The sequence below is a fragment of the Lithobates pipiens genome, unplaced genomic scaffold, assembly GCF_037356315.1.
Source record: "Lithobates pipiens isolate NorthernLeopardFrog02 unplaced genomic scaffold, aLitPip1_a1.2 Scaffold_1, whole genome shotgun sequence".
Lineage (NCBI taxonomy): Eukaryota > Metazoa > Chordata > Amphibia > Anura > Ranidae > Lithobates > Lithobates pipiens.
The window spans coordinates 16,960,107-16,982,888 of record NW_027507685.1 but is presented as its reverse complement, the minus strand read 5'-3'; the positions used below and the strand labels follow the sequence as shown (position 1 = coordinate 16,982,888).

At 43.9% G+C, this 22,782-nt stretch overlaps 1 protein-coding gene across 1 annotated transcript in view; it reads left to right on the top strand.

Moving 5' to 3' along the window:
• Window positions 1-22,782, top strand: part of AMMECR1 (AMMECR nuclear protein 1) — a 244,754-nt gene that overhangs the window by 112,491 nt on the left and 109,481 nt on the right. The window contains exon 2 of the mRNA XM_077479542.1: window positions 16,263-16,851. Coding sequence (XP_077335668.1) covers window positions 16,457-16,851 — 395 coding nt within the window. The 5' untranslated portion in view covers window positions 16,263-16,456. The remainder of the gene's footprint in view (window positions 1-16,262; window positions 16,852-22,782) is intronic.

Here is a 22,782-nt window from a genome sequence, read left to right as displayed (position 1 = left end):
GGGTGGCCATGAATGAATGGCCGTCCCCTCGTCCGGGATCGCTCCCGAACGAATACCGACCGCCGCAGGCACCGGGCGGGGGCCCGATTGGGCCCCCGACCGGCGGGCAGGCAAGGACGTACATGTAAGCCCTTATGCCTGCCCGTGCCATTCTGTCGACGTACATCGTCGTGCGGCGGTCGGCAAGTGGTTAAATATTGTTTCCTGAGTCCACAGTGGAGTGTATTTCTGCCCTTACATTGAGCACTCCCTGTACTGTTAACCAAGCCTCCTTCTCAATCCAACATTTCTATGGCAACCCTGCTTCCCTGTTCATAGCTGACTTGTTTATTTGATAGTATTTACTTGTCTTGATTACCTAGTGTTTACTTGTATGAGTCCTATCCGCTTCAGCTGATAAGACTGCAGTACTGCTGTCCCATTCCCTGCTTTACACTGTATGTGAGGTCACATGATCACATGGTGTGTAGAAGGAAGCTCTGAGTGATTAGCAGCCTTCTGGGAGTTCATCGCTGTGCCGTAGGAAGTCCTGATAACAGATAGATAAGACATAGAGAGTGTGCCGTAAATCAGGGGAGATCTGGGCATGCTCAGTGATGTCATTCCAAAGAACAAAAAGGCTTACAACAATACTAAGCAAGTAAGGAGATATCTACAAGCAGTGTTCATTAGGGTTTTTATGCTGATTCACATGGGACAAAGTTGTAGGGGAGGGTTTACAACCACTTTAAGCTTACGTGGAGAAATCTGTTTCACTTTTTCCATCTAACCATAAAAAATCTGCAGATAATCTATAGGTGTATGGCCAGCTTTATTTTATCTGGAAAATATTTCCCTCCTGCCTATTGTCTATAGCTTCCATGTTAACTTCCAATCTCCATCTCCTCTTTTGACTTATGTGTAGTAAAAGTAACAGGGGAAGGAAATGCTTAAATAAATATTAAAAAACAGATTTGGGAGGAAGAATTGTATTTTTAACTCAAATGTGAAAGAACCTTGTCCTGGCACTAAACAAAGATCTTTGTCAAGGCCTGATATTGCTTCCTAAATATATTGGCAAAGATTTTTCACTTTTGTAGGAGTGGCTTTTAAAGACATCACCTGCTGTTCTTTACTAAGTCCCATTCTTAATTGAACATAAATGGATAACAAGGCTTTACCATTACTACATTATTACAACTTAAACTATTGCAGCCACCACATTTAACCACTTTCAGACCGGACCAATTTGCTGGTCAAAGACCAGACCACTTTTTGCGATTCGGCACTGCGTCGCTTTAACTGACAATTGCGCGGTCGTGCGACGTGGCTCCCAAACAAAATTAACGTCCTTTTTTTCCCACAAATAGAGCTTTCTTTTGGTGGTATTTGATCACCCCTGCGGTTTTTATTTTTTGCGCTATAAACAAAAATAGAGCGATAATTTTGAAAAAAAAGCATTATTTTTTACTTTTTGTAATAATAAATATCCCCCAAAAATATATAAAAAAACATTTTTTTCCCTCAGTTTAGGCCGATACGTATTCTTCTACATATTTTTGGTAAAAAAAATCGCAATAAGCGATTATTGATTGGTTTGCGCAAAAGTTATAGCGTTTACAAAATAGGGATAGTTTTATAGCATTTTTATTAATAATTTTTTATTATTTTTTTTTTACTAGTAATGGCGGCGATCTGCGATTTTTATTGTGACTGCGACATTGTGGGGGACCCATCGGACATTTTTGACACATTTTTGGGACCATTGTCATTTATACAGTAATCACTGCTATATAAATGCAGTGATTCCTGTGTAAATGACACTGGCAGTGAAAGGGTTAACCAGTGGGTGGCAGTGTAGGGGTTAAGTGTTCCTAGGGGAGTGTTACTAACTGTGGGGGGATTGGGCTGTCATTTAGTGTACACTGATCTCTGCTCCAATCACATGGAGCAGAGATCAGCGTCACTAGTTGCTAGGCAGAATGGGAAAATGTTGTTTATACAGCATTTCCTCCATTCGGCCGCTCCGTGAGACGATCGCGGGGATGCCCGCGGCGATCGAGTCCGCGGGTCCCGCAGCCGGACTCACGGGGGTCCCGACCAGCGCGGGAGCGCGCCGCCGGCGGAGCGCTCCCGATGGCACGGCGGCAACGAATATTGGACGTACATGTACGCCAATATGCCTGCCCGTGCCATTCTGTCGACGTACATCGTCGTGTGCTTGTTGGGAAGTGGTTAAAGCGGGAGTTCCGCCGTTTTTTTTTTTTTTTAAAGCCAGCAGCTACAAATACTGCAGCTGCTGACTTTTAAAATAGTGACACTTACCCGCCCACCGCACCCGCGATGTCGGCACCCGAAGCCAATCTCTCGATCGTCTCTCGGGTGCTGCCGCCGCCATCTTGGGTATGGGAATTAGGAAGTGGAGCCTTTCAGCTTCATTTCCCGGTTCCCTACTGCGCATGCGCGAGTCGCTCTGTGCAATTAGGATGGACCCGCTGTCCCTGGGATCCGTGTGTTTCCCAGCAGGCAGCGGGGGACTTTCGGAAAGGGGCATAGATTCTGCGGAAAGGGGCGTACCTTCTGCAGAATCTACGCCGGAAGTGGGTGCAGATACCTGAACTGTACAGGTACCTGCTCCCCCCCCTGAAAGGTGGCAATTGTGGCGCCGGAGGGGGGGAGGATTCCAATGAGCGGAAGGTCCACTTTAGGGTGGATCCCCGCTTTAAGGACTGTTTAGCTGCAATATAGAATACATTTTTGTTTTTCAATTTGCAGTAAACTGCTGTTATCATTTTCATTCTTTGTTACGCAGGTGCTGTATAAAAATGCACCTGAAGCACAAATTTTGCTTTCAGATTTACTAACATTAGTAATCCCTAAAGTAGCTATTTGAGAAAATATGGCAAGAACAATGCTGACTGGCATACCTGGAAGCCTCTACTGACTGCTTTTTGTACATAGGTTGAGTTACGTTTGACTCTACAATTAGCATTAATGTGTCTCGGAAACCTCCTATTAGTTCCAGTATGGGCAAGTGAATTGGAGAACTTCCTCTCCCTGTTTGTAATTCCTGTGATGACACATCCACAGTAAAATATCCTCTTTTTACATAATCAGATAGACAAGCTAGTTCTTCATATATATATTATAACTCAGCCCTGAACTATGATGACTTGAATGTTGTTTAAATTCTTCTTATTTGACCTTGCCTAATTCATTCACTTAAAAGACAAAGGAATCATAGTATAACAATTGCCACTGGGCTAATGTCATCAATAAGATCGGCTTCACACATGTCCTTTCCACTGTGTTGAGCTACCACACACATGTTAAGATGTGATATTTACCATATTAACGTGCATTGTATTAAGGCAGCTAATTCAAGTTGAATCGAATGACTATGCATTACAACCAGGGCTCAAGTCCTGTGGGAACACATGGGAACGGAGTTCCTGTACTTTTTCCACAACAGGAACTCAGTTCCCATTAGTAGCCGTGTCCTGCAAGACTTTGAAGTATGTGAGCTGTGTGGCAGGTGCTACACCAGCAGCTGCCGACACAGCTCGCAATAGTAAGTGCCGCACACCTGACCATTCAGGCATTGCCAGTAGGGGGACCCATGGCAGCTTCCGCTTCGATCTACCTTTCAATCACAGCTAGCTGATGGGTAGATCAGGTCCCTGCTGCTAAGAGATTGTATTTAGTCAGACCTCTCGCTCCTCCCGCCGGCCCCTCCTGATTTTCTGTCTCCTCATCCCCCTCCCCCAGTCTCCTGCATACTTGCTCTGTGTGTCCCGCTGAATCCCCCCCTCCTCTATCTTCAGTGCCATATGATGAGAGAGCCCAGAGGAGGAGCACAGCTATTCTGCTCGCAGGACATGCAGGGAGAGAGGTGAGCTGAGGGAAGCACATCAGTTTGGGGTGGTAAGCTGAGCACAATACCTGGCAAAGTTTAATGCCAGGAGGGAAGTTTATGTGGAAATATGTGAAGGGTTGGAATAGCAGCGAGTGTGTGTTGGAGCCCTGCAGAGTTTGTATCCCCCCAACGTAACATACATCTCCTAAGCAGGAGCACATCACTATCTCCCCAAGCATTCTGTCCAGATAATGTGCAGTTCATTTATGACCTTTCCGTTTAACCCTGTGTTATCCAAACTCCATTCAATGAAAAGTGTAAACTCACCACATAAACACTCTATATACAAAATAACATTCCCCAATAAAGATCAGAACATGATGTTCACATTTGCATGAAAGCACAATTGAATGAATGCTGATTATTCAGAGAATCATCGTATTTATGTTTATTGAGGTTTTTTTTTTTTTTTATGTACTAACAAAGCTTCATACACACAATACGAAAATTGGATGAAAAATACCACTTTTGAAGCGTTCGCACATATGAGCGTATCATTTTTTTTTTTTTTTTTGGTGGGGGAGTGGATCTTGGGTGGGAGATCCCACCCTTTTTTCCCCAGGACTTGACCCCTGATTACAACACAGGTTATAAGGCAGCAGCACCATTTCTTTTTATCACAGAGCACCACATTGCACCAATGGTTTACCTATGTACCTACAGTATGTACACTGTGATATGCTTTTTGGTATGAATGCCACTACAACACATCACACTATGTTTCTTGTGTTACCAATTATTACACTAATGCACCATAAAATGTGCATATATTGTGTGTTACAAAAAGGCATTTTGAATCTGGCCTTACAGATTTATTGCTTATACAGAGACAGGGCTAATTACAGGAGTGTAACCAACAAAACTTTAAAGCGTAATTCCACTTTTGTTGAGAAAAAAAATGCTCCCCCACCGGGTGATTGATGTACATTGCTAGGATCATAACAACCTTTGTTGCAGATTCCTACCTTTTGTTTTTCTTAAGAAATCTGTGTGTGTTTGTCTGTGCCTCTGCACCGAGTGGGTCTAATGGGAGGGGTTTCATAATTAACTGTCAGGTGTGCAGCTGCAGAGCACTAATGAGGAAATCTGCTGGGCCTTCATTCCTTTAGACATGCTCCTATTGAAAGTACCTCTGCAAAAATAACATTTTTGTTGCAGGGGATGCCTGAAATCTGACTTGTATCTTAAACAGACTTCTGGGAAAATTGGTGAGCCAATCACACAAGCAGGAGTTGATGTTTCTGGGGAGTGGTCAGTACACACTATGGGGGTTATTTACTAAAGGAAAATCCACTTTGCACTGCAAGTGCACTTGGAAGTAAAGTCGCTGTAGAACCGCGGGGGACATGCAAGGAAAATAAAAAACAGCATTTTAGCTTGCATATGATTGGATGATAAAATCAGCAGAGCTTCCCCCATTTCAGATCTACCCGTTAGATTTAGAGCGACTGCACTTACAAGTGCACTTTCAGTGCAAAGTGGATTTGCCTTTCATAAATAACCCCCTCTGTGTAGAGAACAACTCCAGGTAGCCACATTGCAATGCATTCTCAGAAAATTACAGTGGTTGCAGATTGAAAAGGAAAGGCAATTTTTAATAACATTCAATTTAGAGCTGCATGATTAATCGTTAAAAAAATTGTGCTTTTGATTCAACCCCCCCCCCCCCCTCACAATCTCTATGCAGAATTTCCTTATTCATTTATGTAACAAGTGTAGAGTGTTCTTCGCTCACTCAGTTGTCAAAAGAAAAAAAAAGAAAATGGGCAGCCTGCCAAGTTTATCACAACATTGTCTGGGCTGTTAGATAAGTAGAAACATTGTAACTTTTCATTCTTAGATCAAAGGAATGAACTTCCCTATAAATGAGGGAAGTTTAACCACTTAAAGACTAAGGCCCCTTTCACACATGTGGATCCGTTAAACAGATTGCACTTGCTTAGCAGGTATCAGTCCATTGGTCCCCGCTGAGTCAGCGGATGACGGGTTCGTCTCTGCTCACTGCGCAGAGATGGACCTGTCAGATCTCTGCTATCCTCTATGGCAGTGATGGCGAACCTTGGCACCCCTGATGTTTTGGAACTACATTTCCCATGATGTTCATGCACTCTGCAGTGTAGTGGAGCATCATGGGAAATGTAGTTTCAAAACATCTGGAGTGCCAAGGTTCGCCATCACTGCTCTATTGGGAGATCGGATGAAAATGGACGGCATGTCCATTTTCATCTGATCCAATCCTCCAGATGGATGGAAAATAGGACCACCATCCATCTGGATTTAGCTGAGTGGATCAGATCAGATTGAATTTCAGCGGACATGTCACCGCTGACATCCGTCGCTCGATAGAAAAGCATGAAGCATCTGTTCAGGTCTGCTTGAAATAACTGACAGGCGAACCTGAACGGTCCGCATGTGTGAAAGGGGCCTACACCTTTTTCTGACACTTGTTTCTTACAAAGTTAAAATCAGTAGACCCTAGAGAATGAAATGGTGGTTGTTGCCATATTTTATGTCACACGGTATTTGCTCAGCAGTCTTTCAAACTACATTTTTGGGGAAAAAATACTCTTCAATGAATTTAAAGAAAAAATTAAACAGTAAAGTTAGCCCGATTTTTTTTTTTGAAAGATGATGTTACGCCGCAAGAATCATGATCTTTATTCTAAGCAAAAAAAATTTGCCAGAATCGTGCAGCTCTAATTCAATTACAATATGATTAGTGTCGCAATTATATGTGCCATATTATTTTTTCTTCATTTGCTATTTTTTTTTGCCCACAAAATTCTCAGTAGCTTGGGATTAACCCCACCCGTTACCTTCTATATCCCTGCTTCCTATATTTTTATAGTCAGCTCTATCCTATAAGTTAGGATTCCCTGGAAATTATTGTCAACTGTAAGTAGGATGAGCATCAAATGAACTCAGATATGATGTAAAATTCATTGTCCTTCTTGTTCTCTTTTTAAAGGAGGTCAAATCCCATCAGTAATGATTAATGAACGTATGAAAGAGTACTGTTTAGTATTCAGAAAATAGCTGACAAGGACATATTGAATCAAAGGGTAACAGCCAGCACTGAAAGGACAATAGTTATATTATGTAAGGTGTAACATAGTGTCTACATTAATATTGCTTTAATGTTGTGTAACACCTTCCTATTTAGGGAATGGGATATAGAAAGCATTTGTAGTGCGTTAAAAAAAACATGTTTAGTTCACAGTTAGCGTTTGGGTTATTTTACAAACGTTAATTGAAAACTCTGAGATTTTATGACATAGGGTTAGGCTTTGGCATAAGGAACCCTGGCATAGAAAGGTCTCATGCACACTGGATATTTTTAACATGGCTGTTAGGGCTATCTGGCGTTTTTTTTTTTTCTGCCTCTAAATGCCCCTGCATGTTAGCCTATGTGTCCATGAACACATAGACATTTAAGCCCCATACACACTATCAGATTATCTGCTGAGTTTTTCCTTCAGATTTACCAAAACCATATAATATGAGGACAAACCTTAGGAGTTTCAATGTGTATGCAATCAGGCAGGCCCTTCTACTACATGGTTTTGGTAAATCTGAAGGAAAAACTCAGCAGATAATCTGATAGTGTGTAATGGGGCTTTATAGGTGTTTAGAGGCAGAAAAAAAACTCACTGCCAGTGTCTCCAGGAGCAGTGTTGCTATGGCAGAAAAAAATGGTTGACGCGCGTAAATGCGCCTAAAAGTGTTGGAACGCGTGTTAATGTTATGCATGTTTAGCACTAAATTATTATTCTCGCCGATTAAATTTAATCACACCCAATCGCTTTATACGTGTAAACGTGTTAAGCGTGTTTACGAGCGTCAAACATTTTTTTTCGGCCAAAATGCTACTGCCAGGAGGAAAAGGCATCTAGGAGAAATGGCAAAATGTCCAGTGTGCATGAGGCCAAAAGGGAAGTGTGTAAAAAAAGGGGTTAATCTTACATAAAGGATTAATAATGTCAGCCCTTGTACACACGGTCGGAGAATTTCGTTACGATGGGACTACATTCAGGCTAGTAGCCAATAGCTTTGATGTAGGAATTTGATCTGAGCATGCGTGGCACTTGGTCCGATCAAAATTCTCTACACATGATCGGAGTATGTCCGATCGGCCCAGTTGGTCGGGAAATATTTCCAACATGTTAGAAAATTGGGTCCGACGGATATTCCGACGGAATCAGTCCGATGCATACCACACACAGTCGGATTATCCGACGACACGGTCCGATAGGACACATTCCGACGGATTCTCCGACCGTGTCGTCGGATAATCCGACTGTGTGTGGTATGCATCGGACTGATTCCGTCGGAATATCCGTCGGACCCAATTTTCCAACATGTTGGAAATATTTCCCGACCAACTGGGCCGATCGGACATACTCCGATCATGTGAAGAGAATTTTGTTCGGACCAAGTGCCACGCATGCTCAGATCAAATTCCTACATCAAAGCTATTGGCTACTAGCCTGAATGTAGTCCCATCGTAACGAAATTACGTCATCACGTTCTGAAAGATCGGATTTTTCACCAACTTTGTCCGACCGTGTGTATGCAACAGTTTCGGACAAGATCCGACGGACAAAATCCGACGGGCAAAATCCGACGGATTTGGTTGTGGAAATCTCCGACCGTGTGTACAGGGGCTTAGGGTTACAGGGAAGGTTGGAAACTGAATGCTGGTAATGCATTCAACTGGATCATTCAATCCTAATTTCAAATTGATGTTCCATTGAAAATGCAAAAGGATCTAAAAAAAATAATAATTTGGGATTATTTATCAACTTGATCAACCATTGGGCAATCGAGTTGAAGAAATCCCAACAGAATGTGATGGGAAACCTGAAAGCTATCTATCAGGGTGCTTGACAGAGTTCTCGTTTTCTATTGATTTCTGTTTGGTCACCATTATTCTTTCAGTCTACTAAATCTATTTTAATGTGTAAAATCAGGCAAAGTCTGCCTGTCAATCAAAATCATTAAAGCGGATCTTCACTCTCTCAGTCAACACTGCCTATTTTTAATCCTTTTCTGCTAGTAGTAGGAAATATATAGAAAAGTATATAATATATACTTGTTTCAAACTTTTTTTTGTCAATGTTTCTACAGTTACTTCCTTGTTTCTGGCCTAGTCAAATGAAGCCATACATTCCAGATGTCTTCAGGAGGATAAACTGGATTAGTCAGCTAAGGACATCCTTCTCGCTGCATGCCTAAGCTAAGGGCAGACGAATTTCAGGAAATAAATGCTACATAAATCATTTGCCCTTACTCAAGATGGATGCAGCTAGAAATGCTAGTGGGTGTTTTTCAAAGTGAATTCTCAGCAAAATAAAGCATGGAGACATGGATGGATGGGGGAGTTTGCTTTCAATATTAAAATTAAATAAATAGGGTTTTGGTTGGTAGTGCTCAGATGCAGTGTAGTTCTGGTTTAATCGTAATTTGTTTTCTTTTTAATCACTTTGCATTGTATTGGTGATCAAAGGTGCTTGATAATTGCTATGGATATGGGCAGCACTGGGGCAGGGATCTTTCCGGGAGGTCTTGGACACCTTGTTTAATTATACCAGTTCATAGTCTGGGATTGGAAAGTCATACCTTGCATACAGATACTTTTGTTTAACCAGTTCCCGACCAGCGCACGCTGATGTACGTCGGCAGAATGGCACGGGCAGGCATATTGGCGTACAGGTACGTCCAATCTTTAATGCCGCCCTGCCATCGCGAGTGCGCCACCTCCGGAACGCTCGCGTGCTGGTCGGGACCCCGTGAGTCCAGTCATGGGTCCTGCGGACTCGATCGCTGCTGGCATACCCGCGATCGTCTCACGGGGCGGCTGAACGAGGTAAACAGCATTTCCGAGTTCTGCCTAGCAACTAGTGACGCTGATCTCTGCTCCATGTGATTGGAGCAGAGATCAGTGTTCACTAAATTAAAGCCCCCCACAGTTAGTAACACACCCCTAGGAACACTTAACCCCTACACTGCCACCCACTGGTTAACCCCTTCACTGCCAGTGTCATTTACACAGGAATCACTGCATTTACATAGCAGTGATTGCTGTATAAATGACAATGGTCCCAAAAATGTGTCAAAAATGTCCGATGTGTCCGCCATAATGTCGCAGTCACAATAAAAATTGCTGATTGCCGCCATTACTAGTAAAAAAAAAAATATTAACAAAAATGCCATAGAACTATCCCCTATTTTGTAAACGCTATAACTTTTGCGCAAACCAATCAATAATCGCTTAATGCGATTTTTTTACCAAAAATATGTAGAAGAATACGTATCGGCCTAAACTGACGGAAAAAAATGTTTTTTTATATATTTTTGGGGTGTATTTATTATAACAAAAAGTAAAAAATAATGAATTTTTTTCAAAATTGTCCCTCTATTTTTGTTTATAGCGCAAAAAATAAAAACTGCAGGGGTGATCAAATACCACCAAAAGAAAGCTCTATTTGTGGGAAAAAAAGGACGTAAATTTTGTTTGGGAGCCACGTCGCACGACCGCGCAATTGTCAGTTAAAGCGACGCAGTGCCGAATCGCAAAAAGTGGTCTGGTCTTTGGCCAGCAAAATGGTCCGGGGCTGAAGTGGTTAAAGCCCCATACACACTATCAGTTTTTCTGCTGAAATTTTCTTTCGTATTTACCAAAACCATGTAGTCCAAGAGCCTGCCTGATTGCATTCAAATTGAAACTCCTAAGGTTTTCCCTCATATTGTATGGTTTTGGTAAATCAGAAGGAAAAACTCAGCATAAAAACTGATGGTGTGTATGGGGTTTTACAATGTTTTTCAAATGGGAACTATTTCTAATTGTTTTTAATAAAGTATAATTACTTCCATCAAGTTCAGAGCACAACTGACAACATGCAACAAATGAAGCAGTACATTGTATTAATAATAATGTGGCTCCAAAAGAAACCTGGTATCATATTCGTATTTACTATGTGTTCTTGCAAACTTAACATTTAGCTCAGTTATATGATTGCTTGTAAGCCATTATTACACACACATATATGAAGGTTATCGTTAAAAAAACAAAAAATTACTCTACAGTAGTGTAGTTCCTTAAAGTGTATCTAAACCCAAAACAAAAATGTAATATATTGGAGCTTACCAGTTCTTAGATTTTTTTTCTGTAAAAAATATTTCCTGTTCCGGATAGCTACATTTACTTCTCCACTGTATCTAGGGAGACAGCCATGATTGTCACATACCTTTCACCTTTACATTCACCTAAAAATCCTGGGAAAAACACTTCCTGTCCCTGGATGGCTACACTTACTTCTCCACCGTATCTATGAAGGCGGTCATAATTGTCACACAGGCTGGACTACAAACATGTCTGCTTTGTTCATCCCTATTTCATAGTAGTTAATAGAATTAGTAGTTTAAAAGAAAAGAAAGATAGAGTTTCTGTGCCTGTCTCTTTATTTCACAGGAAGTGTCAAGGGCACTGCATTTGTTTTTTCTACTTGCTGAAAATGTTCTTAGCCTGAAAAAGAAATCAAATGCAGCCACCGCATCTAATGACTGGCAATCTGCAAGATATTACATTTTTGTAACAAAGGAAAAGAAACACAGCGCCTCTAAGTGCAGTATTGGTAAACCATGGAGGGGAAAAAAATCTATTATTCTCAATAGAGATGGTTCACATCTCCACTCCATGTCGCCTGAAGCCGAACACCTGAAGCTCAAACATGTTCTGGACCCTTTTTTGGCGCTCAAATCGGGCAGATTTGGCGCTTCTCTTCTTTTTACATTGGTGACCTTTTGCCCTGCACAAAATCGTGGCAAATCGCGGTAACAATGCTGCAAAAACCACCGCAAAATCGCGGTAAAATCGCGCAATTTTCTGCCTGAAAATGCTATGTTCAGGTGTGAATGGGGCCTGAATAAGTCAAAAGTAAAACTACTCACAAAAGGAGCATAAACACAAGCATGATAGTAATCCTGCAGTAAAATCCAGAGGTGGTTTTTCTCCTAAACTTCCAAAGGGGCGATCAGAGATAACGTCCCATCCGGGTGCAGGGTGAGAAGAGGTGGCTTTGTGTTCGGAGCATGCCTGCTCCTTCCTCAGGCCACCGCCTCTCACCCTGCACCTGGAAGTGATGTCATCTCCGATCACCCTGCACCTGGAAGTGATGTCATCTCCGATCACCCCTGTTTTCCCTGCTGTTCTCATAGGCTGTAAATGCTGGAACCTACCTGCACGAGTTGTCAGCTGCACTTCAGAGACACAGATGTTTAGGAGAAAAACCTCCTCCGGATTTTGCTGCAGGATTACTATCATGCTTGTGTTTATGCTCCATTTGTGAGTAGTTTTACTTTTGACTTAATAAATGGTTTACCAATACTGCACTTAGAGGCGCTGTGTTTCTTTTCCTTTGTTTCATTGCAGGGACTGCTTTTAGCTCTTCACACTGGCAACCCTTAGTGCTGGTACATAGATTCCTCTCCCTTTTCATCTTAGAGACTGTTGCTATGGACTTCGTCCCTCCTATTGAGAAACTTTATTAATCACATTTATTTGATCTGTGTATACCTCCAGGGTCTCTCCTCAAACGAGAGCTGAGTTTATTTTCTGTCTATTAAATTTTTGTGTTTGGGTTTGTATATGCTTTAACATATGACTATTGTCAAATGTCAATGACCAGTGTATAAAAAAAAATAATGGCACAGGGTAGAAGACATTAAACCCTTAGGCCAGATTAAAACTGTTGTTTCAGTAAGGCATGCATTCTGGAGGGCAGCCCAACACACCTTAAGCCGCGTACACACGGGCGGACTGTATGGCCAACTTAGTCCGTCAGACAATCCGACGGACAGTCCGTCCTACTTTCGAATGAACGGACTTGACCACACACGATGAACAAACAGTCCGTTGAAAGCTTGCGCGATGACGTGTACAGCACGTACGACGGGACTAGAAATAGGACGTCCAATACACAGCAATGCAACCTTCCGCCGTGTAAATCCTTTCTGAGCATGCGCCATACTTAGTCCGTCCAACTAGCCTACTCACGAGCGGATTGTCCGCTGAAACCAAAGTTGGACGGACAATATTACGGAAATTCCAAAATACTTAGTCCGCCAGACTGTCCGCTGAAGCCCACACACGAGCGGACTGTCCGCTGAAATGTGTTTCGGCGGACTAAGTTGGACAGACAGTCCGCCCGTGTGTACGCGGCTTTACATACCAAAACAAACCTGTATTGCAACACACCATAACGCAGAGTGCCGCACTACCATTCACTGGGAGATAAACGTTGACAGGTGTGTGGGGGATCTACATCTGTTTTATGTTGATGTGAATGGTACACAGCAGTGTGCAGTAAAAGGATTGCACTGACAACGTAGTATGTAGAGGGGTCTATTTATCAATGACATGACTCAATCACACAACTTTCACCCAAGATTTACACGTCAGTAAAAAAAATAAACTGATACATAGACCCCTATAGAGTCATTCCAACCTATGTGTTCTTCACTGATTGCATATTTAATGTGCTTTGCATATGATACCGTTTATCCCTATGGAAGATACAGTTGCCGCCTTCTTTAAAAATGCATCATCATCACTTATAGATGTAAACTGTGCCTGACTCCCAGTAATAATGTCCCTTTGTAGATCTTACAAATAAGAACAGGGACCAAGGAAACCTTAAAGTAGAAGGACAGGATGAAATAACTGGTGTTTTAAATGTGGCCTCCACATTGCTGTTAGACCCCTTTCACATCTGGGCGTTTTGCAGGCGCTACAGCGTTAGAAATAGCGCCTGCAATCCACCCTAAAAAAGCTGCACCATTGTCTGTAGTGTGAAAGCCCGAGGGCTTGCACACTACAGCGGTGCACTGGCAGGACATCAGGGAAAAGTCCTGCCAGCAGCTTCTTTGGAGCGGTGAAGGAGCTGTGTGTTTACCGCTCCTCCACCGCTGCTCCCCATTGAAATCAATGGGGCAGCGCTGTAATACCACCGGCAAAACACCACTATTGTGGCATATTGTTGGTGGTTTTAACCCTTTCTCGGCCGCTAGCAGGGGTAAAAGCGCCTCGCTAGTGGCCAAAATGCACTGCAAATCCAATGGTAAAACGTTGCTAAAAATAGTGGCGTTTTACCGCCAACGCTATGGGCAGTGTGGTGTGAAAGGGGTCTTATACTTGTATACAGGGTGTAAGAAATCTCAATGGAAATACCCTTTATTAATCTTCTTCCAAGTAGTCACATGACTGCACAGCTGTGGTGAGTAGGTCTATCTGTGCAGGCCTGCCTGCAGCTTTGAGCCTTTAGAGCAGTGACGTCATCCAATTGGCATCCATGGCTCTAAGGCAGTGGTCTCCAAACTGCGGCCCTGGGGCTGGATGCAGCCCTTTGTTTGCCTTTATTCGGCCCTTGGGGCACTCTTCCACTGATACAAGACACTCTTCTGCTCACTGGCACCAACAATGGGGCATTCATTTTTCCACTGACACCAATAATTGGGCACTATACCTCCCCAGTGATACCAATGATGGGGCAGTATTCCTCCCACTGACACCAAATGTGGCAATGTTTACTCCCACTGATGCCAGGAAAATTTTCACTCCTGCTGGTCATAGTCCAGCTTCCCAAAGTCTGAAGGACAATAAACTGGCCTTTTGTTTAGAAAGTTTGGAAATTCCTGTTTACTCTATAACAGTGATGGCGAACCTTGGCACCCCAGATGTTTTGGAACTACATGTCCCATGATGTTCATGCACTCTGCAGTGTAGCTGAGCATCATGGGAAATGTAGTTCCAAAACATCTGGGGTGCCAAGGTTCACCATCACTGCTCTATAAGAACCAACGTCCACCAGCAGCACTAACAGACACATCCACTGGAGCCTTGTGGTCACATGACTGATCGGAAGACGATTAAAAAAATATGTTTCCATAGAGATTCCTTACAAACTACATACACCAAGTATATGAGCCGTAGGTAGGCAACATTAAAAACATGAATCATTTCATCCTTTCCTTCTAGTTTGAAGATTCAGGTTTTTTTGTTGGGGTAGGGGATAGTTTAGCACACATAGTAATGTGTAATAGTGTGTATCCCATTCCATGCAGGTGGCTGCCGCTGTTAGAAATTCTCCCTGCAATGCCTCCTCACAGCCGCAAATTCTGCCCTGAGCACCTATGTTTTGGCATTGTGAAAAGAAGTAGAACCAAAGCCAAAAGGAGAAGTAGAGTCAAAGCTTGGCTATACTTCTCAGTAGACAGTTTGTTCTGCACTCCTGTGACGTGTTTTCAGCCGACAGTGGCCTGAAGTCTGTTGTCAGCTGACATCACAGAGTCAGTCCAGGCTGGGGAAAGATTGCAACCATATGGTTGGAATCCACCTAGGAGCCTGGATTGGCACCTGTCTCAGCCTCTCAGTGAAGCGCTGAGAGCCTGGGACAGAAGCCCCAGCCCCCTCTAGAGCCCAGCGCTCCAGTAAGTGCAGGGGGCAGGACAGAGACCCACTGACTGACAGTCACCAGCTCTCTGCTCACAGAGTGCTGAGAACTGAGTGATCAGCCGTGTTCGATCACTCAATTCTCAGTCTTAGAGCAGGCGGGGAACAGATGTAGCATCAGATCGATGCGTCGTCCAGCGAGGTGAGTATAATTTCAAAAAAGAAAAAATTCCCAATTTTCTCCGCTAGTACTGTGAAAAGCATGCGCAGAACACAGCGGACACTATCCGATGGGGGACACTATATGATAGGACACCGGTCCTCCTTCCAGGTTTCGTTCTCTCTGGCCGCGATGACATCACTTCCGTGAATGTGCACCGCAGTCGCTGCGTTTGCGTGGCACAGAGCGGCTGCTGCAAACGTGGTCTGAGCTGCGCATGCGTGGCTCGGATCACATTACTGTTAGCTGTGAGAGACATTTATGACAAAAGAGACCAGTATGGTGTTTTCTGTTATATATTCTGCTGTCAGTGGTGTTTCTCGGTTTTGGACCTGAATACTGCGTTGCCTGTGGCAGTGCTGGAGGAGCTCCGCTCAGGCCTGTCTGCTATGGAGACACCTATGGGAAGATTTGTAGCAGGGGGGTGGGGTACACACCATTACATAACACATCTGTGTCTGGGGATGTCATATAAAGAAGAAACACAATGCTAAGATAATAACACAGAATTGTCAGGATACTTGATGAATAAAGTTGTGTGTGTCCCCAGTCCTCTTCCATGGTATGAATGTATATAGGGTGACATTGCACTCCCTCTCCTCTGTGAATGACATGTTACAGGTGTGAAAGCTCCATTACTGTCTATGCCAGCTGTTTACACTGACAGCCCTTCCCCCTCTCTGTGTCTCCCTCTGCAGGGTCTACCCGCCTGTGCGTCATCCAGCCACAGGACGAGAAAGGGGGCGTGACCGGCACTTCCCTCAACCTGCCAATCAAGCAGCTGTAAGAGGCAGTAGGCGGGACGAGAATCTGTCTGACTGACGGGACTGGGCGGAGCTACGAAGGCCTGACGTTCCGACGTCACCACGCACAGGAGGAGGACGCCCGGAGCATGGGTCGGAAGCGGTGCGTGGGAGACTGTTCCAAGATGGCGGCGGGCTGCTGCGGGGTGAAGAAGCAGAAACTGTCCAGCTCTCCGCCGTCTGGCTCCGGGGGCCCGGGTGGCCCACACTGCAGCGGGGAGAGCCAGTGCCGCGGGGCGGAGCTGGGCCTCGGAGGCCCCGGGAGCGGGCCCGGCGGAAGCAGCCGGGTGAACGGCCTGGCTTGTGGGAACAGCCTATCCCCGGGCTGCGGGACTCTCTCTTCGGGCTGCGGCTCCAGCTTAAGTCCGAGCTCCCGCAAGATGGTGGTCTCCGCCGAGATGTGCTCCTTCTGCTTCGATGTTCTCTATTGCCACCTGTATGGGTACCAGCCGCCCCGCACACCTCGCTTCACCAATGACCCATAGTAAGTGCCGGCTCCGGGGGGAGGGGAGGATTATACACACAGGGCCACCTACCTCTCTGGTTGCTATGGGTTACTGCAGTGTGATTTGCAGGCACATCCTGTCCACACACACCAGCAGTGACTTGTGTTTCCCATGTTGGATTTCTGTTGTAATCTCCATTAGAAGTCAGAGTGACGATTCCGAGGCGCGATTCGGAGACAGACGGGGGGATTTTCATTTTCCAGGTTTACCGCTTTAACCATTTCCATACCAGGCCATAGTAAAATGATGCCGACAGGAATGCTCACCGATCCTGGGTGGGCGCCATATGACGTCCTCCCGTTCTCGCCGCTCCTGTGGGGGGTCCCGTAGCGTGGCGATCGGGGATGAGGCGTGTCCCTTGGGACATACCCTGTTCCCAGATCAGTGTAAACAGCCAATAAATGTCTCTTTACTCCGTGGCTGGCTGTGTCCAATCACAGCCGGTCACAGAATGTAAACAAACTGTGGTAACGAGCTGAGTTCGCCTCCCAACACCAATCGTGTGTTAGGAGAAGATTGTGGTAACGGCTCGTCCCGGCTAACAGTGCACACTTGGGGTGAGCTCAGGCGTGTTTGCATGGAACACGTGCAGAGCCCGACAGGAAGTGAGCGCAGCGCTAATCACAGGCAGTGAGACATTGCCCGATCTCTGCAGCCGCACATCGGGGCAATGTCTCACTGCCTGTGATTAGCGCTGCGCTCACTTCCTGGCGGGCTCTGCACGTGTTCCATGCAAACACGCCAGAGCTCATCCCTAGTGCACACCAACCAACAATCACTGATTGCCCCCAGTGATGGAGAGGACCCGTTTGCAGCCCCTGCCTCATAAAATATACCTTGGGGTGTTTGCTTTCCAAAAATGGGGTAATTTTGTGGGTAATTCCACTGGCCTAATGCTCCAGGGCCTTCAGAAGTGTGATGGGTAGGAATTAGATGTGTGCCTCTTCAATGTTGGACCTCTCTATGTGGCCAGGCTGTGTAAAAGTCTCTCGTGTTGTATCGTCGTACTCTGGATGAGTACCAAAATGTATTTTGGGGTGTCATTGTTGCTATGTGTTGTAAATATCTTATAAATTGACCACTTTGGTTAAAAAAAAAAAAATTATTTTCTTTCCACGTTTTTCGAAGACTTGTGGAAAAAAATGAACCATTCGAAAAGACTCATAATGCCTCATAGATTATATGTTGGGTTGTTTGCTTTCCAAAATGGGGTTAGTTTGTGGGTAATTCCACTGTCCTGGTGCTCCAGAACCTTCAAAAGTGTGACTGGTCATTAGGAAATTAGATGTGTAACTTGTGCTTCCAGAACTCCTGACAGCGCACCCTGCATGCTGGAACTTTCTGTGACCAGACTGTGAAAGAAACACACGTGGTATCACCCTACTTGGGAGGAATAGCAAAATGTATTTTGGGGTGTAATTGGAAGTATGCATATGCTGTGTGTGTGAGAAATAACTTATGACAATTGTGTGTAGTAAAAAAAAAAATCGATTTTTCCCAAGAATCTGGGGGGGGGGCGAAATGACAACTTCAAAAAGCTTGCCGTGCCTCTTGCTAAATACCTTGGACTGTATTTGTACTATTACTTTCCTGACCTTTCAGGGCCTCAAGAAATGAGGCTGTCAGGTGTGATACATTTTCAATGACTGGCACCATAGCGTGTAGACTAAAGACCAAATCTACACGTATTTGGGTTATTTTTAACAAAGCTATGTAGTAGTATACATTTTGGCCCAAATTTATGAAAAAAAAAAAATGACTATTTGCTAAATTTTATTATAGAATCCAAAGGGTGTGGTGTTTTTTTTTTTTTTTCTTTTCACTTTTGTCGGAGGAAAAAATAAACCCCAGAGATTGTTAAATACCAGTAAAAGAAAGTGCTATTTGTGTGAAAAAAATGATAAAAATCTTGTTTGGGTACAGTCTTGCATGACTGAGTAATTGGCATTCAGTGTAAGTGCTGAAAATTGGTTTGGGCAGGAAGAGGCCTATGAGTGGTTAAGATCAGGCTTTTTCTAGCACTTTTTGTTTAAGAGTTTAAATCCAACATTTTTTTTTCTTAGAAAATGACTTATTTTTTTTTTTATTATTTTTTTTTTTTTTTTTTTGCAGAGACACTAGGGAATAAAATGGAGATTGTTGCAATTTTTTGTGTCAGTGTTTGCTCAGTCGTTTTGCAAACACAATTTTTTGGGGAGAAGATGCTTTAAATAAAAACAAAAAAAATGCACAATCTATACATTATTATTATTATTATTATTATTATTATTATTATTATTATTATTATTATTATTATTATTATTATGTTTTTTTTAATTTAAACATTTTTTTTTTTTTTGATTTTATTTGGTAATATGTGAAAGATGGTAGATAGGTACCTAACATGTCACGCAGTAAAACTACTCATGCTTGTGGAATGGCAACCAATTCTCTATAGGCGGCGCTTTAAACGTCTTACGGGTTGCCAGTTTCGTGTTACCGAAGAGGTGATACCTCACATGTGGTGTAAATACTGTTTACATATACATGCACAACTTGTGAGCATGGAGGGATGGGGAGCGCTTTAACCAAATTTAATCACTTTTATTCTTATTATGAGAAATGTAAACATCCCTTTTAGTAAAAATAAGGATGACAGGTCCTGCTTTTTATGGAGAGATCTGGTGTCAAAAAGACCCCCCCCCCCCCCCAAATCTTTTATTTACTTTTGCTTTAAAGAAAGAAAAGTTTACTTCCAGCTTGCTTCAGGCGCCGTTTCAGTACTCCAAGGCCATAGAGGCAAACCGTCTAGTTTGATCACCTCTGGGACTAGCCAGCCGCACCATTGGATCGTTTCTCTGGGGAGACAGTGGAAGCTCGTGAGCCTCTCGAACACTTTCATGAAAGAGCCAGCCGCCGGCTGTAAAAGAATCTACCAAAGTAATGGCTGATATATTTAGCCATAATCCCAGTAAACCACTTGCAATCCACAACGTGTATGTGTATATTGTATGTATTGCAGTCTAGAAGTGGTTAAAGCGGAACTAGATCCTCCTTTTTCCAGCCAAGGAAGTGTCCGTCTTAGGCCCCTTTCACACATGCGGACAGTATGTCCGTATTTCATCCATCCGTTTGCGAATGAAATATGGACATAAATGCATCCCTATGGGATAGCGGGTGTCTGCGGATGAACATCTGCAGACACCCGCTATTGTCCGCCTCCGCTACTGTCCGATTCTGCAGACGGAGGAAAATCCTATTTTTCTATCCATCTGCAGAGCGGATTGGATGAACACGGACAGACAGTCCGTGTTCATCCGATCCCCCATAGAGGAGAGCAGAGAGCTGACTGGGCAGTCCCTGCACAATGTGGGGACACCGCCCTGTCCGCCGCCGGCTCAGCGGGGAAAACGGAGCGATCCCTGCTGAGCAAGCGGATCATCACGGGGCGGATCATTACTGATCCGCCCCGTGTGAAAGGGGCCTATGGCTTATTCACACCATGATACAGATGTCAGTTTTTTTTCTTCTGCACAGGCACAAAAAACAATTGTTCTGTATGTGCCCTGTTCACAACACTGGTATCGCGTGTGTTTGGTTTTCTGCATTGGAAAAAAACCTGACATGACTTCACCAAGGAAACATAATTGGCACGCATGAAAACTGATGTCAATGTGTATAAAAACTTAGTCTGTGTGCAAGATAACTGAGGTAAACCGATGTCTCTGCAAGTGAAATCTGTGCGGTTTTCATGAGAAAGAGCTATCAATCGACCACCAGCCTCCATTTTTTTTTATCCTGTTTCATTCATGTAAGTTTTAATAATGGCCTCTTTGAATTGAGAAGTTTTGGCAGAAAGGGCGGCCATATTTGTGCCCTCTTGAGTACATGTCTTAGTTCTGTTCTTCTGGAAGATCGTAGTGGTGGGCGAAAGGAGGACACAGCAGCACAAGGGACACAGCTCACTGAAGGTAAGGAATGTCCCTTATGCTAAAATCTATTATTTTTTTTTTGGTTAACTTAGGCGTTGATTTAGATCAGTGGTTCTCAACCTGGTGGTCAAATGATGATTTACCAGGGGTCACCGAATCCTGGTCTGTTTCTGAAGCCCGTCCAGCTCTTAAAGCTTTTTTGCGGCTGCCCATCAGGGCTGTTCCTGGAGTCAGCAGCTGTCCACTCAGCCTCTTCACAGCCGCCCATTCAGTTCACGGCATGGCTGGGGCCAGAGACTAGAGGTCAGCTGACTGCTGAAGCATGTGAAGTGGGAGGGGCCAGAGGAGACCCTATCTCCTGATTTCTGCATAGGTGTCACTGCTACGAGACACCAGTGTGTCTCCAGTCTGAGACACAGTGAGCAACACTACCTGTGATTACTGTTGCCATTAAAAGTCCACACTACAGTTCTCGGATCAGCAGATGACCTTAATCAAGAACACTTAAGTTTACTGATCTGAACCACCACCCCCCTCAAAGAAGTAAGAGAAGGAATAAAAATAGAGGCTACATGGAATGGAGCACAAAAGAAGGGGAGGAACAAAGAAAAAGAGAGCGAATAAGAGAACATGAAAGATGGGGGGGGGGGGGCAAGAAATTAGGATAGAGATTGCATGCTGACAACCAGCGCTACGAAAATTTTACTGTTGGGGTCCCCACAACTTGGGTAATTTTTATCAGGGGTCACGGCACTAGAAAGGTTAAGAACCACTGACTTGGAGGCCGACTGGTTGCCATGCACAGCTGTCCGGGTTCTGGCTTCTCCAGTTTTGATAAATTTTCCCTGCAGAACATTGTCACCCAATCACAGGAATTGCTTGATCAAAGATCTTCATGGCAGGACCACCTGGTATTTTCTGAAGGCTGCTAATTGGGTTTTTATGTACACTACAGACACCTAGCTTCACTTATTGAATAATGTCTTTTCAGTGCCTGTTGGTCCTCAACACCACAATCTTTATATTTGTACTAGAGCTGGTCACAGCATCAGCAGTTCAGGGTGTATATAGGCTTTAGCTAAAGCTAGGAGAACAAAGAATAGTCTAAATTTAGTTCATCCAGCTTGTTGAAAGCGGGGTAGGACAGATATTCCTGTATAGATATAGAGGGGCAGAGTGTGGAAACTTGTGGGCTCTGAGAGAGGAAAGCCAGCAAGTGTTTTGTCTAGTTGTGCCCTTGCTGTGGGCAGGGTGAGCTGCTTAAGGTACTGAATGTTTGTTGACATTGTAAGAGGAGAAATGGGAGGGGGATGGGGGGTTACAGGGAAAAGCCTACATTGAAATGTACAGACTAGCCAAGGATCACTATAAAATGACTTTAAATAAAACTATATAGACAGAATTCATACAATATTACTTTTGGGATTGGTGATCCTTTTGGCGTATGTTTGTGTGTGGTAAGTCATATTTAACCACTTGCTGTCAAATGGCATACCTGGTACGTCATTGGATTTCAGATGGTTGTACCAGGGTAATGCCTGGCAGTTGGCTCTCTTGTAATAGCAACTGTCCCACCGGAGACCCGAGCTACCACAGAGCCAGGTCGGAAACTCTGCTTTGATTGGGTCACCGCTATAGTAACCTGGAAGCGATGACATGACATCACTTCTGGTTTACCCCCATGTCAACCGTGCCATTTAAAAAAAAAAAAATCAAAAGTATTCAAAAACACGTCTTGATCATCCTATTAGACCCCAGATCCCTCCAAAAAGAGTACCTGTCGCAAAGAATCTTTCACACTCCCCCCCTGGATAACGGCTCACATTCTCCCTTCCGGCCATGTATCCCAGGCTCTGCTTGTCCATCTGTGGGCCTGGGACCAGCACTGTATTGCATTCAGTAGAGCACAAGGTAGACATCCAGGGTCTAAACATGGATGTTTTATTAAAGAGAACCTGTCATCACAAGGACTTTGTCCACTGCGTGATGTAAAATAAA